Source organism: Gigantopelta aegis, chromosome 10 (assembly GCF_016097555.1).
Source record: "Gigantopelta aegis isolate Gae_Host chromosome 10, Gae_host_genome, whole genome shotgun sequence".
Classification (NCBI taxonomy): Eukaryota; Metazoa; Mollusca; class Gastropoda; order Neomphalida; family Peltospiridae; genus Gigantopelta; species Gigantopelta aegis.
In genome coordinates this window covers 28285060-28299689 of record NC_054708.1, presented here as the reverse complement: position 1 = coordinate 28299689, position 14630 = coordinate 28285060, and the positions used below count along the sequence as shown (strand labels likewise).

Sequence of the window (14630 nt, the reverse complement as noted above, 5' to 3'; positions counted from 1 at the left end):
TGTGAAATACATATATCGAAATTGGTAACACTTTTCCAGTTACTGAATTAATATTCAACTGTAACGTCAGTCACAGTAACGTCAGTAACACACTGTCAAGTGACTATTCTGTAATTATCCTAATTATTGCACTTGTGTTTTCAACTTTTTTGTCATGTTTAACTTTCAGTGTTAAGTTGTCTTGTTCCCCAGGATGAAAACTAATGTGTACCATGTTTTAAGTGAAGTTTTTTTTTGAAATTTTCACACCACCATTAGTTGTGCATCTGTAATGAAACTTGCAGCTACCACAAACAAGACAAACCTACTTATTACCTCTAACTTGTTGTAAAAGATGTATGTAATTGAAATGGTGGGCATTTCACCTCATTATATTAGTACAAATCCAATTATAAAACATTGAAGTGTTCTGGACAAACTGTAACGTCAGTCACGCACAATTATGTAATCATTCTTTTAATGTTGTGGTTTTCCAATTTAGTAATGGTTTCTAGAAATGTAGTTTCATGTTGCCATGTTACCTAGGACAGAAACATTTGTTAACATTTCACGGTTTGAAGATAAATTTAAAATAAAGTTGACTTAATTTTTTATCTGTTTTTTTGTGTAACGTCAGTCACACAAATATTTTTCATCCCCATTCAGCGATACAAAAGAATATGAAAAAAATGTTAATGTCACCAAGTAGACATGGACCCCAGTATGATGATGCAAAATATAAAGAACTAGGAGGTAGAGGTTTAATAGCCACACCACTGGATATGACCTCCAGCCTCTCTGAATGTAACGTCAGTCACGGTGGAATTGCCCTATACCGGTAATTCTGTAATGAATAATGCTTAAACTCATATACAGATAGCAACTCGCAAAGCATTTTTTTTACAAAAACATTTTTGATGTTAATAAAGTTTCTTCACAAATAACCATCAAATTGTTAAAGGGACATTCCTGAGTTTGCTGCAATTTTTAAGATGTCATCGACTACCGGGGGTAACAGAGACTTTTTAACGATTGTAATTACATATTAAATATATTTTTCTGCATAAAATTTTAATGTATATTAAATGTGTTTCTGATTGTTCTAATATTTATACTAGGTTAAATTTCATTTTATTTCCTAAAATATAGTTTTTTCGTATGTACAAAATTATTTGAAGACAAAATACAGTTTGGGCTTCTTACAAATATTAAGATGACCAGAAACACATTGAATGTACAGACACTGATATTCTAAAAAAGAAAATATATTTAATGTGTAAGTTGAATTGAAGAAATATTTTATTAGTCTAGTCTGAAACATCTTACAATGCAGCCAACTCAGGGATGTCCATTTAAGATAAATATAATTTTTAATAAAAGTGTGAAGACAAATTGCTGGAACAGCCATGGTTGGCAGTTACAACTGAATTGTTACTATAGTAATTGGAATGCATAACACAAAGTTTGTTTTGTTTTTAACAAGAACCAGAGCACATTGATTAATGAATCATCGACAATTGGATGTCAAACTTTTGATAATTATGACACGGTATATAGTCTTCAAAGAAAACCAGTTGCACCTTTCCATTAATAGCAAGGGATTTTTTTATATGCACTTGCCCACAGACATGACAGCACATACCACAACCTTTTTGATATACTGGTTAGGACAGAAAAACCCCCAATCCTACGACCCAAGATCCTCAGGTGAGTTCCCTACTGACTGAGCTAGATTACCTGGCATTATATATAGTTAAAAAAGGCATAATTGTGGATGCAATTACTTTATATGCCATTTTGTGCATATAAAAGATCCCTTGCTACTAAAGGAAAAATGTAGCAGGTTTCCTCTCTAAGTCTATAGAAGCGGGACGTAGCTCAGTGGTACAGCGCTCACCTGATGCGCGATCGATCTAGGATCAATTCCCGTCAGTGGGCTCATTGGGCTATTTCTCGTTCCAGCCAGTGCTCCACAACTGGTTTAACAAAGGCTGTGGTATGTACTATCCTGTCTGGGATGGTGCATATAAAAGATCCCTTGCTGCTAATTGAAAAGAGTAGCCCATGAAGTGGTGACAGTGGGTTTCCTCTCTCAATATCTGCGTGGTCCTTAACCATATGTCTGACGCCATATAACCATAAATAAAATGTGTTGAGTGCATCGTTAAATAAAATATTTCCTTCATAAATAACAAGTAATTTTGCTCCTATCTTATGCAGTTACTTGTGAATGCACAGGTGATCATGTATTTGTTAATACTAGCTTTTAAAGCAGATAAATTTGTGATAAATGACTATAAGCCAAATTTATGAAGCCTGTTTTTCTTAAACACAGGTGCTTATAAGCTTTGTAAATGTATGTAGTTACATGTGTGTGAGACATAAACCGACTTTGTAAATGTGGCCGTATTTCTGTTTTCTGGTTTTCTCTGATCTGTTTTTTTTATGTGAGGTGTAGAGCGTTAATATATATATATACCTGCAGCCGGGTGGCTTATTTTTGCTGGAACATAGAGTAGGTACATCTCATTCTGAAGGTTGCACATCATGTTTAATGCTGGGATGATGGTGTTTCATGTAAACAGGCAGGTAAAGCAACACCTGTTGTTTGTTGATGTTGGAGGGATTTCTGCTGAATTGGTCTTGCACCTGTTGTCTTGTGTTTGGCATTGGCTTATCACCAACATGACTTCATTGTTCTGTCTCAGTGATGATGAAACATACGAGATAGCTTCTTTTTTTTTTACTCATAGTTTTTCTTTGTTTCTTTTTTAGTTTAAGTTCAGTGAGTCTGATTTTTTTACTTAAACAATATCTCTACATATACAGTGAAACCTGACTAAACTGGATCTTGCTGGGGGACCTAATATTTATCTGATTTTGACAGATGAAGTTTGTTTGTTTTGTTTAACGACACCACTGCAGCACATTGATTAATTAATCATCGGCTATTGGATGTCAAACATTTGGTAATTTTGACTCGTCATTAGAGGAAACCTGCTACATTTTTTCTAATGCAGCAAGGGATCTTTTATATGCACTTTCCCACCGACAGAAAAGCACATACCACAGCCTTTGTCCAGTTGTGGTGCACTGGTTAGAACAAGAAAAAACCGAATCAGCTGAATGGATCCACTGAGGTGGTTCGATCCTGTGACACAAGCACCTCAAGTGAGCACTCAACCCACTGAGCTAAATCCTGCCCCCTGATTTAGACAGGATCCGGTGTTTAGAGGATTGGGTTTTAGAATTTAGAAATTGCAGGGCCAACAAATCTGTCTGGTTTTGATAGGATTCTGGTTTGTTCAGGGTCCGGTTTAGACAGGTTTCACTGTATATGTCCATGACAGCTGAGGTATCAGGACAGCATGCTTGAACTGTAAATGATATTATAGGTATAAAAATAAAAGAATATAAGAAAATTGTTATAAATGTGTTTTTTTAGCAATATATATGTATACATCCATGACAGCTGATGTGTGTGCCCAGGGCAGCATGCCTGAACCGTAATTGATTATTTGCGTAAAACTAAAAGAACAAAATTTATTTTCTTTTTATCTTATTGATATTTGTAAAAAAAATATTCGGTTGTTCATGGATCAGTGCTTTTTCTGAAATATTTAACGACACCACTAGAGCACATTGATTTATTAATCATCAGTTATTGCATGCCAATTATTTGGGAATTTTGACATATAGTCTTAGTGAGGAAATTTGCTACCTTTTTCCATTAGTAGCAAGGAATCTATCATATGCATCATCTCACAGACAGGATAGTACATACTACAACCTTTGATATACCAGTTATGCTGCACTGGCTGTGAAAAAAAAATAGCCCACTAGGCCCATCGTGGGGAATTGATCCCAAACCGACTGCACATCAAGTGATCGCTTTACCACTGGGCTATGTCCCACTCCTAATGGGGTACAAGTCATGGTAGTTACATAGTACATGTATTTAGATGGAAGTATATTTGGTTTTTAGATTGCTCGTTTTTGTTTTTCAGTGCTGATAAGCCAAATTTCACAAGGGGAGACTATGCAACATTTATTTTTTAACACACTAAACATTTTTACATATTGATTTTTATTCTTATCATTTATCCATTCTGTTTAGCAATTAGGAAACCTATAAATCCATTAGAACACAATAATTTCAGATTACTAGGCTTAATTTAATGGTAATGTCCATGCAGTGGTGCCCTGTAGTCTGACTGACTCTATATATCAAGTATCATGTACAGTAAAACTCCTCTAAAAAGGACACCCACAAAACTAAGAAAAAAGTCTGGTTTTAAAAGGGAACCTGTTTAGAGAGGTTGTTTTGTGTACTGATATGTGTACTTAAAATGGGACTGTGAAAAAAAAGTCTGGTTTTGAGGGAATTCCGGTTTATTGAGGGTCAGGTTTTGTTGGTTTGCGATTATATTTGGAAAATTATTGTTTGACATTAGATGTTTTCAGGTTAATATACCAGGATGTGGCATTTGTGCAGCAGCTGTATAGCAAATTGCAGACACATCCTGATCGACTTCACACCTTGGGAATACATCGAGGACAACCAGAACTGGTGATATCCACAGCTGGCCAAATGAGACTTATAGTCCATTATTTCACTTTTTTATTTCGGTTTTAGTTTTCAAAGTAGTTTCTTTGGGGTCATATACATGTAACAGGAGATTTATAATTTGTGTTAGGTTTTGTTGTTGTTGAAGTTTTCAAACTTTAAAATATGTAAGATTTTGTTGTTGGTTTTTGTCTAAAACAATGGTTGTGAATGTAACCAGTTCTGATTGTCAGTATTTGAAATCCTATCTTTGTTGTCTACATACTGGTGAAATGCCATTTGACAGTTTACTTTCCAAGACTGTTAAAATTTATAAGGGTCAACATGTATATGTAGCTCAGTGGCAGAAAGCTCCTCCATCTTGACTTGTGTGGATTGGTAAATCATTTCTGTTTATGTTAAAAGTTTGTTTTGTTTAACGACACCACTAGAAAACATTCATTTGTTAATCATTGGCTTTTGGATGTGAAACATTTGGTAGTTTTGACATATAGTCTTAGAGAGGAAACCTGCTACAGTTTTCCATTAGTAGCAAAGGATCTTTTTTACGCACCATCCCAAAGACAGGATAGCAGTTGTGGTGCATTCGCCAGGATAGAAAAAATAGCCCAGCGGAGATCGATCCTAGACTGACCGTGCATCAGGCAGGCACTTTACCACTGGGCTACATCCCATCCCCTGTTTATGTTGTTATAGTGGATTATGACTGTATATATATATATACATAGAGGATTCGTCATGAGTATTTTTTAATATGGAAAATATCAACTGAGTCTATGTTAATTGGTATTTGTCGAGGCTCTGCCTAGACAAATACCGATTAACTAGACGAGGTTGATATTTTACATATTAAAAAACATGAGTAGCGAATTCTATTTATCCTATAACACTTCTAAAATAACATTTTAATTAATTGTTTAGTAAATCACAATACTAAAGTCACCGCCATCTATAATATGACGTCATCATGATTAGCACAGATTAGTTTGATGTCACACATTTTAAACAAATCTTTGAAAACATTACGCTCAGGTATACGGGTCATGTTGGCTTGTAAGCAAATGACCCATCCATGGCAACACATGACCTAGAGACCTTGCATATTTGCATACCATTATTAACCGGGTTAATAAATTAAATTAACACATGGTTTATGACATGGATATCATGGGTAAGTTATAGGATAAATACATGTATAACATTAGATATCATGTTTTCAGTTTATCAAATTAATTATATAATTTGGAACAGATGAAAATTGTTGGCTTCTCTTATCCAAACATTGCACTAGGAACATTCCTATCTGTTATTCCTACTTGCAGCAACATCAGGTGTTGTAAATGGCTTTGTTTTGGTATTTGTTATTACTACTTGCAGCAATATCAGATGTGGTAAATGGCTTTGTTTTGGTATCTGTTATTACTACTTGCAGCAATATCAGATGTGGTAAATGGCTTTGTTTTGGTATCTGTTATTACTACTTGCAGCAATATCAGATGTGGTAATTGGCTTTTTAAACAATGTAAAGCAATGATTTGTCTTGGTTCTAAGGTAATGATGATTGGTGATTGTTCAGTTGTGAAGGGAGTGAACTGACACTATATACACCTAATAACTGCCAATTTGTTACGGCTGTAGTTTATTGCACCTACATGTATCTGTATGTTATAGGCAACGCTGAAGAGTGTATTGTTGCTGCTTCAGATTTAACAGATAGCGTGGTTCAAGGGAAACAGTGTTAATTACAGCAACTTCCTTCCCTTTGATGGCAATGACTTATTATTGTGCAAGAGAAGGCCATTGTTCGATCTTTGTGTTGTTCAACCCTTCAAAATTAAACCAGAATAAAAGGATTTATTAAAAAAACTAACATTTGAGACTTTGTTCTTGTTCCACCATTCTGCAATCAAGCCCTCGAGATTCTACTGTATATTAAAGGGACAGACCCTAGTTTCAACCCGTGAAATTCAACACTAAGTTTAGTTAATCTACAAACCTGTAACACATTTGGATAAAGTTACAATTGAGTGAAACATGAGTCTGTGACTTTGAAATGGTGAAATAACCTCTAAAAATAGACTAAAACTTGACTATAACTGTTATTTAAATTCTCAGACGCACGTGCGTTTTTAAAAATATGAGAAGTGCATTTTGTGATATTAAAAACACCAGGATGACCAAAAACACTGCAAATGTACGGAAATTGATAATCTAAACCATAAAATCTAAGTAAAGTATGATCTCAGTTATCGAAAATTGCTATAATAGTCAAAGATATACCTCAGCTAGTGTTTAAAAACTAGGGTATGTCCCTTTAAAATATTAAGACGCCTTGATTCATACATATATACATTAAACAAATATATACATTAATTGCACTATAAAAAACCCAAAACTCCTGTATTTAAAATTTTGAAATTGTGAATAGTACATTTTTATGTAACCTAAAATAGCATTTGCAACTAAAAGATATTGATGAATCAAATGGAAGAAAATTAAATAATATACTCAAGATTTCAGCTTTTAAAATTGACCCCAACCACTAATTTAATACAATACAATAATATACTGTTTAATGTTAAAGCGTATAACATACCGTTCTTCTTATACAATGACTAGACCATATGATCACATTCTCTTAGTCATTACCTATCACACTGCATTAGGATTTGTCATTTTGCCAGGAGCTGATATTTCCCCTATCTTATACACGTAGTGCCAATGATCCTAGCCACAAATTGCTAGCACATGCACACAAATGTCAGACGGCATACTGGCATGCACCTGTCCTTTATTGCCGTCACGGTATTCACAAACAGTGCCGGTCGTAACCTTTTTGCTGGCCAGAAATAGGTACTTGTGTATATATATATTAACAGAAAAGATAACAAATGACTTGGCTATGCCCAAGGATTCTATATGCATTCTTCATCTTTTGCTTGTGATTTCCTCCTGGTAAGGAAAAAAGAAAGAAAGGAATGCTTATGCACACAACTAAGTTGGTTTAAATTTAAATAAGAGGCTATAGGTTTTTAAACATTTAATAGTATGTTGAACATAAAGTTTATATATATATATATATATAAAAAAAAATGAAACACCATTTAAAAACGAACCCACAAAACCCCCCCACAATATTAAATGTCACGGTTTGTGCTGTGTTGTACATGCATGTAAGTACTGTACATTGTATTTTAATAATTCCCCCATGTAATGATTGGAAAATTGGTGGATCCAGAGGGAATTTTGAGGGTATGTTTCTCTAACTAGTGCTCGATCATTAGTATACACAGTAATCAGGATCTTATGTGGGTGGGAGTGGTGGGTGGGGTGGCATCCACACTGCTTTTACACATTATGGGACAACATGTAACTATAAAAGGTGGTGGTGAGAAAATGAGTGTACATGTATGTGATTTGGTTGGTCATAGCACCCTTCAAGCTCTAAGCCAAAGCAAGAGCGCTAATAATAGACAGTTAGTTTAGTGGTGTGAACAGAACTGAAAAGAGAATATTGATTATCTCTGTTGATCAGGTATTCTATGGTAGAACACTGTATTATGTACATGTAGGTGTATATATTAATTTTTAAACAACAAAAGTATGAGCCAAATCAAAAGTGCTTCATTGATAGAAAACAAACAAACCAATAACAAAAGAATCAAAATCAAAAGACATGCAAAATTTACAACTGAGTAAGAGATGATCACACACCAATTGCTTTTTAAGGTCATTATATGGTTCATGTTACTTTCAACTATTTCCAATGACATCTCTGCCAGTGTTTTTCTGAGTTGGACTAGCTGCCTCGCTAGAAAGGTTGTATTTAATGACACTCTTAACTAATTTACATATGGTTAAAGACCACACAGAGGAAGAAAGGAAGGAAATGTTTTATTTAACAATGTACTCAGCACATTTTATTTACGGTTATATGGCATCAGACATATAGTTAAGAACCACACAGATATTGAGAGAGGAAACCTGCTGTCGCCACTTCATGGGCTACTCTTTTTGATTAACAGCAAGGGATCTTTTATATGCACCATCAAACAGACAGGGTAGTACATACCACAGCCTTTCATATGGCAGTCATGGTGCATTGGCTGGGACGAGAAATAGCCCAATGGGCCCACCGACTGGAATCGATCTCAGACTGACTGTGCATTGAGTGAGCACTTTACCACTGGGTTACGTCTTGGCCACCACACAGAGAGAAAAATTGCTGCCACTACACTGTGGGCTAATCTTTTTGATTAGCAGCAAGGGATCTTTTATATTCATATTTTATAGTCTTCATAGTAAATTGCGTACTAATTTAAACAAATAAAAATAAAACATTTGGATATACGCAAACAAATTTAGTTTTTGGCTATTAATTTTATAAAATATGTATCCATTAATAAAAAAAATTCCAAATTTCAGTTGCTTTCTTTTACCCCTACCCCCTTTTCTCATTTGGGACACATTTTCTGGTGGAAGTCAGTCTGGGCCCCCAGTGAGCATGTTTGAACATTAATTTGATATAAGCACGTTAAATTCCGACATTTGATTTTATATTCATCATCCCACAGAGAGGATAGTACATACCAATGCCTTTGGTATACCCATTGTGGAGCACTGGCTGGAACAAGAAATGGCCCAATGTGCCACACCCCATGAAGAAGCTGAATTTTCTCCTTGAAAGGTTACTCAGTGACATAATATGGTGGTGGTTGATTTTTTCTTTCATTTCATTTCAACTTATTTTCATTCTTATATCCAATTAAGGTTCAAACACGCTGTCCTGGGCACACACCTCAGATATGTCCAGGACAGTGGGTTATAATATAGTTGTTAGTTGGTTAGTTGGTTAGTGAAAGAGGAGGGTATAGTGGCCCTACACCTACCCATTGAACCCTTAAGAACTCGTTTTGGGTTGGAGTCGGTACCAGGCTGCTAACCCTATACCTACCAGCCTGTAGTCCGATGGCTTAACCACTGCCCCCGGTCATTTCTTCTTTAATTTGTTTCATCTAATATGTAACTGTTGATTAAGCAAATGTGCTGGGGTGTTGTCCATTAAGCATAAAACTTCACGGGTCATGGAAGGAAATGTTTTATTTAACAATGCACTGAACACATTTTATTTATGGTTATATGGCATCGGACATATGGTTAAGGACCACACAGATATATTGAGAGAGGAAACCTGCTGTCGCCACTGTCTGGAGCGAGAAATAGCCCATAGGGCCCACTGACGGGGATTGATCCCAGACCGACCACGCATCAAGCGAATGCTTTACCACTGGGCTACGTCCCGCCCCTTGACGGGTCATGGGTTCAGTGAACCATTTCTTTTCCTTGTGCCAAGCAGTGCATTACAACTGGTATATCAAAGACAGGAGGTTCAGGTATATGTTCTGTCTTGGCTATGGAAAATACATGCCATTTGGAGTAGCCTCTGTGATAGCTACAGTTTTCTTATCTTATCATTTAGAATGGAGATTATGACAAGTGCCATATAATAACCATATAACCATAAAGAACCCATTCTGCAAGGGATCTTTTATATGCACTTTCTCACAGGTCAGTCTTTGATGTACCAGACATGTAACACTTGTTGGGATTGTCAACAAAACTAATTCAAGCAAAGCTCTTCAACTGAAATACATTAGATCCTTCACCTCAAGTTGGATGAGTCATTTGGCCAAATGATTTGATGGGTTTTGGACATTTCATCCACTGACTGATTTCACTGACTGACTGACTGACTGACATTCTTTTCTATTTCAGCGGTTCTATGGGAAGTCCCTTCCAGCAGGAGGTGACAGTTTCAAGGCTCCGTACATCGGTCTGTTGACCATTGAACAGGCACTGGCTGACTTCGCTGTGCTTCTCACTCGACTCAAGACACAACTCAATGCCAAAGGATCTCCTGTCATTGCTTTTGGAGGAAGGTGAGCACATTCAGTCTTTGCCAGGAAAGGTGAGTGACCACTCACACTCACCTGGAAAGTTTTAGTAGAGCTAAAAATTGATCGTCTTGCAACAAAAATAAATTTGTAATACATTTTATTTGAAACGTGATTGTTTGCCTGCATCACTTCAGAAGGACCGGCCTCGGTGGCGTCATGGTTAGGCCATCAGTCAACAGGCTGGTAGGTACTGGGTTTGGATCCCAGTCGAGGCATGGGATTCTTAATCTAGATACCGACTCCAAACCCTGAGTGAGTGCTCTGCAAGGCTCAGTGGGTAGGTGTAAACCACTTGCACCGACCAGTGATCCATAACTGATTCAACAGAGGCTATGGTTTGTGCTATCCTGCCTGTGGGAAGTGCAAATAAAAGATACCTTGCTGCTAATCGGAAAGAGTAGCCCATGAAATGGCGACAGCGGGTTTCCTCTTAAAATCTGTGTGGTCCTTAACCATATGTCTGACGCCATATAACTGTAAATAAAAAAAAATGTGTTGAGTGCATCGTTAAATAAAACATTTCTTTCTTTTACTTCAGAAGAGAGATCTTCAGCGCACCTTGATGTTGCTCATGGCCAAACACAGACATTCATTAATTTTTTCATTCATTCATTCATTCATTCATTTTATTCATTACATTTAGTGTCTTAAGTCATTCATTCAACTGATTTTAACTTTTTTCTCCTTTTTTTGTGTGTGCTTATATCCAATTAAGATTTAAATGAACCGTGACTTTCTAGGCTGTTTGTCTATGCATAATGCAGGACAGTGGGTTAATTATGGTTAATTGTCATTGGTTAGTGAGAGAGAATTCAGTTTAGTGGCCTTACATCTCATCATCCTCATTGTTAAAGGTGTGGGGGGGGGGGGGGGGAGTGGGATCTATCTTAATCAGCAGAATACTAACCTGAGGTGTTTGGTCACAGAATCAAACCCATTTGGTGAGTCCATTCCCCGATTATTCCCCCTCCCCTCCCAACCAGTGCTCCATGACTGGTATATTAAAAAAATATGGTGCATGTATGTGATGACTTGTCTGGGGGAAAAAAGTTTATTTTGTTTAGTGACACCACTAGAGCACATTGAGCTATTAATCATTGGCTATTAGATGTCAGACATTTGGTAATTTTGACATATAGTATAGTCTTAGAAAACCTGCTACATTTTTCGAATTAGTAACAAGGGATCTTTTATATGCACCATCCCACAGACAGGATAGCACATACCACTGCATTTTATACACCAGTCGTGGTGCACTGGCTAGAACTAAGTGTCTGGGAAATGCATATCAAATATCCCTTCTTGCTAATAAAAAGTATAGCTGGTTTTCTCTAAAACTGTAGGTCAGAATAATTAAACGTTTGACATCCAGTAACTGAAGATTAATAAATCAATGTGTCTAGTGGTGTTACTAAACAAATCTGCTCTGGGTGGGAACCTTAAGTCTTAAGATGACTTAACGACTAAACCCCCAAGGTTTGTGAGAGGACATCTTAACATGCCTAAGTAATGGCACAATTTTCATGCCTTCCACTTTAACACACAGGTACATGTAGGTGTTAGGTTCTTATCCCAGTACTGGCTCCCACCTACAATGAGGTATAATGGCTCAGTTAAGGGTGTATACCACCAAATCAAATTCCATAGACAACAATAGTAACATATGTGGATAAAACTCCTACCTGCAGCATATTAATCGACATATATACATACTGCCACTTCTCACTCTTAATTGGGGGTCAAGCTGCTCATTTTGGAGATAACGGGTAGCATCTATGACTACCCTAAAGCGCTTGCTTGATGTGCGGTAGGTTTGAGATTAATCCCCGTTGGTGGGCTATTTCTCGTTCCAGCCAGTGCACCACGACTGGTATATCAAAGGCTGTGGTATATGCTGTCCTGTCTGTGGGATGGTGCATATAAAAGATCCCTTTCTACTAATGGAAAAATATAGCGGGTTTCCTCTCTATGACTGTCAAAATGACCATATGTTTGACATCCAATAGCTGATGATTAATAAATCAATATGCTCTAGTGGTGTTGTTAAACAAAACAAACTTTAACTATGACTACCATAGTTCTGCAAAAATGTTTAGTACTTTGAATATATGTTTCAAACAAAAGGCTACTTAACACAGTGGTACTAGATCAATAAAATTGCATACATTTTTTTGCCCAGATGAAACTAATTGTTTTTTGCAACCAACACACTCACATTTATCACCAATCACAGGACTTGTGGTATTAAATGCTCTGTCAAAAGTTTGATGCACTTCAAACTTTGACACAGCCGGAGTTATTTGGTTTAGTACTACAGGTACCTTAATAAATCCATGGAAGATGTAAAACCATTACACAGACGTTTCTGGCACTAACAACTACTGAACTAGCCATTAAATGCTGACCTTGACATACAGCGTTGAACAGCCTGCTTGAGGTGTAAGGGGATATAAACCCCACAATAAATGAAAATGAAAAAATGCCACAATGCTGCACACAAAATAACAATGTGCAGTAAATATGAATTATGAGTACTGGTACTCTTCCCAGATATTCTTCATCATGTAGTAACAGTATAACAAGAGTTATGTCCCTTTTAAATCTTGACTTTGACTACTAGTTATTGTGACTACTGGCCTCAGTGGTGTTGTGGTTAAGCCATCGGACATAAGGCTGGTAGGTACCGGGTTCGCAGCCCGGTTCTGGCTCCCACCCAGAGTAAGTTTTAATGACTCAATGGGTAGGTGTAAAACCACTACACCCTCTTCTCTCACTATAACAACTAACAACTAACCCTCTGTCCTGGACAGATAAGCGCAGATAGCTAAGGTGTGTGCCCAGGACAGTGTGTTTGAACCTTAATTGGATATAAGCACGAAAATAAGTTGAATTGAAATGTTGTGACTAGTAATGTACATGTTTACAATATTTCTATAATTTTATATATACTTTAGTATGGTTGAGATATCTTTCTTGTATTGCAGTTTTTGTTCATAATTTATAGTTAAAAATACATGCATGTTCTTTGAAGTGAAATCAAATATTACTTAAAATAACTCTTCACACCCTTGTTTTGGCTTCATACACAATAAATATAACATAATCTTACCGTAATTTCACCTCAGATCCATGTTTCATAAATAGTACAATTTTTTTTAATTATAATATTTTCTTCAAACAAATGCAGTCAGGTGCATTAGTAATTTTGAAACCAAACATTTTCAAGAGCAATTTTGCATTTAGTGCACCCAGTTTATTGTCATTGTAAAGAGATGCTAAAGTACATACTTAAAATACTGATTTCATTCAAATTCAAAATTAGCTACATGTATATTATTACAATGCCTAACCACATTGAATAAAAACCAGTCTACATACTTTGACTCATGTCAACACAGTACCCAGTGTTTCTGTCAGAAAGAAATTTTTGTGTATGGTGCTATGGAATTAAATGCTACCACAGTCAATAGGGGGTATGGGGGGCCACCCCCACTAAGAAAATGGGTTAAGTTTAGGGTTAGGTTTAAGAAAATCATACAGTATGATAAGAGCAATTCATTTTGTGAAAAGGTTAACTTAATTTTTAACTTAAAAACAAAAATCTGCAAAAAAATGTGGGTATTGCACTGCACCTGTTTTACCCTCTGGCAGAAACCCTGGTTCCATTTAAAGGTTGGTATGGGGTTTTTTCCTTCATAATTTTAGATAAAATATTAAGTTTAAGTTTTAAAAGATGAAAAAGATAAAACGTGCCATTTGTCAAGAATATCATTCATATAAAAAATTATTGTTGGATGTTATATTATTTACAAAGCCAAAACAAGGGTGAAAAAGTGACTTTAATCAACTTCTATTTTATTGTTTAGATTATTCATTTCCATGCATCCAAAGTGTTTCTGGTCATCCTGGTGTTTGTGATAGCAATAAATGCATTTTTCTTATTTTTAAAAATACATGTATCTCTGAGAAGTAACAGATATGGAGATGAGCTCTAATCTAGAAAAAAAGTGTATTTCCTGTTTTATCCTGTTGTAACTTTATCCAAATATGATAACAGCTATAGGGCTCTAACTTAATGACTGCACCGATATAAATTGGCATTGGTAGAGTAGAGATCATCACCGATG

At 36.1% G+C, this 14630-nt stretch overlaps 1 protein-coding gene across 1 annotated transcript in view; it reads left to right on the top strand.

Moving 5' to 3' along the window:
• Nucleotides 1-14630, top strand: part of LOC121383224 (dipeptidyl peptidase 2-like) — a 64137-nt gene that overhangs the window by 36367 nt on the left and 13140 nt on the right. The window contains exon 3 of the mRNA XM_041513112.1: nt 10322-10485. Within this exon, the coding sequence (XP_041369046.1) occupies nt 10322-10485 (164 nt within the window). The remainder of the gene's footprint in view (nt 1-10321; nt 10486-14630) is intronic.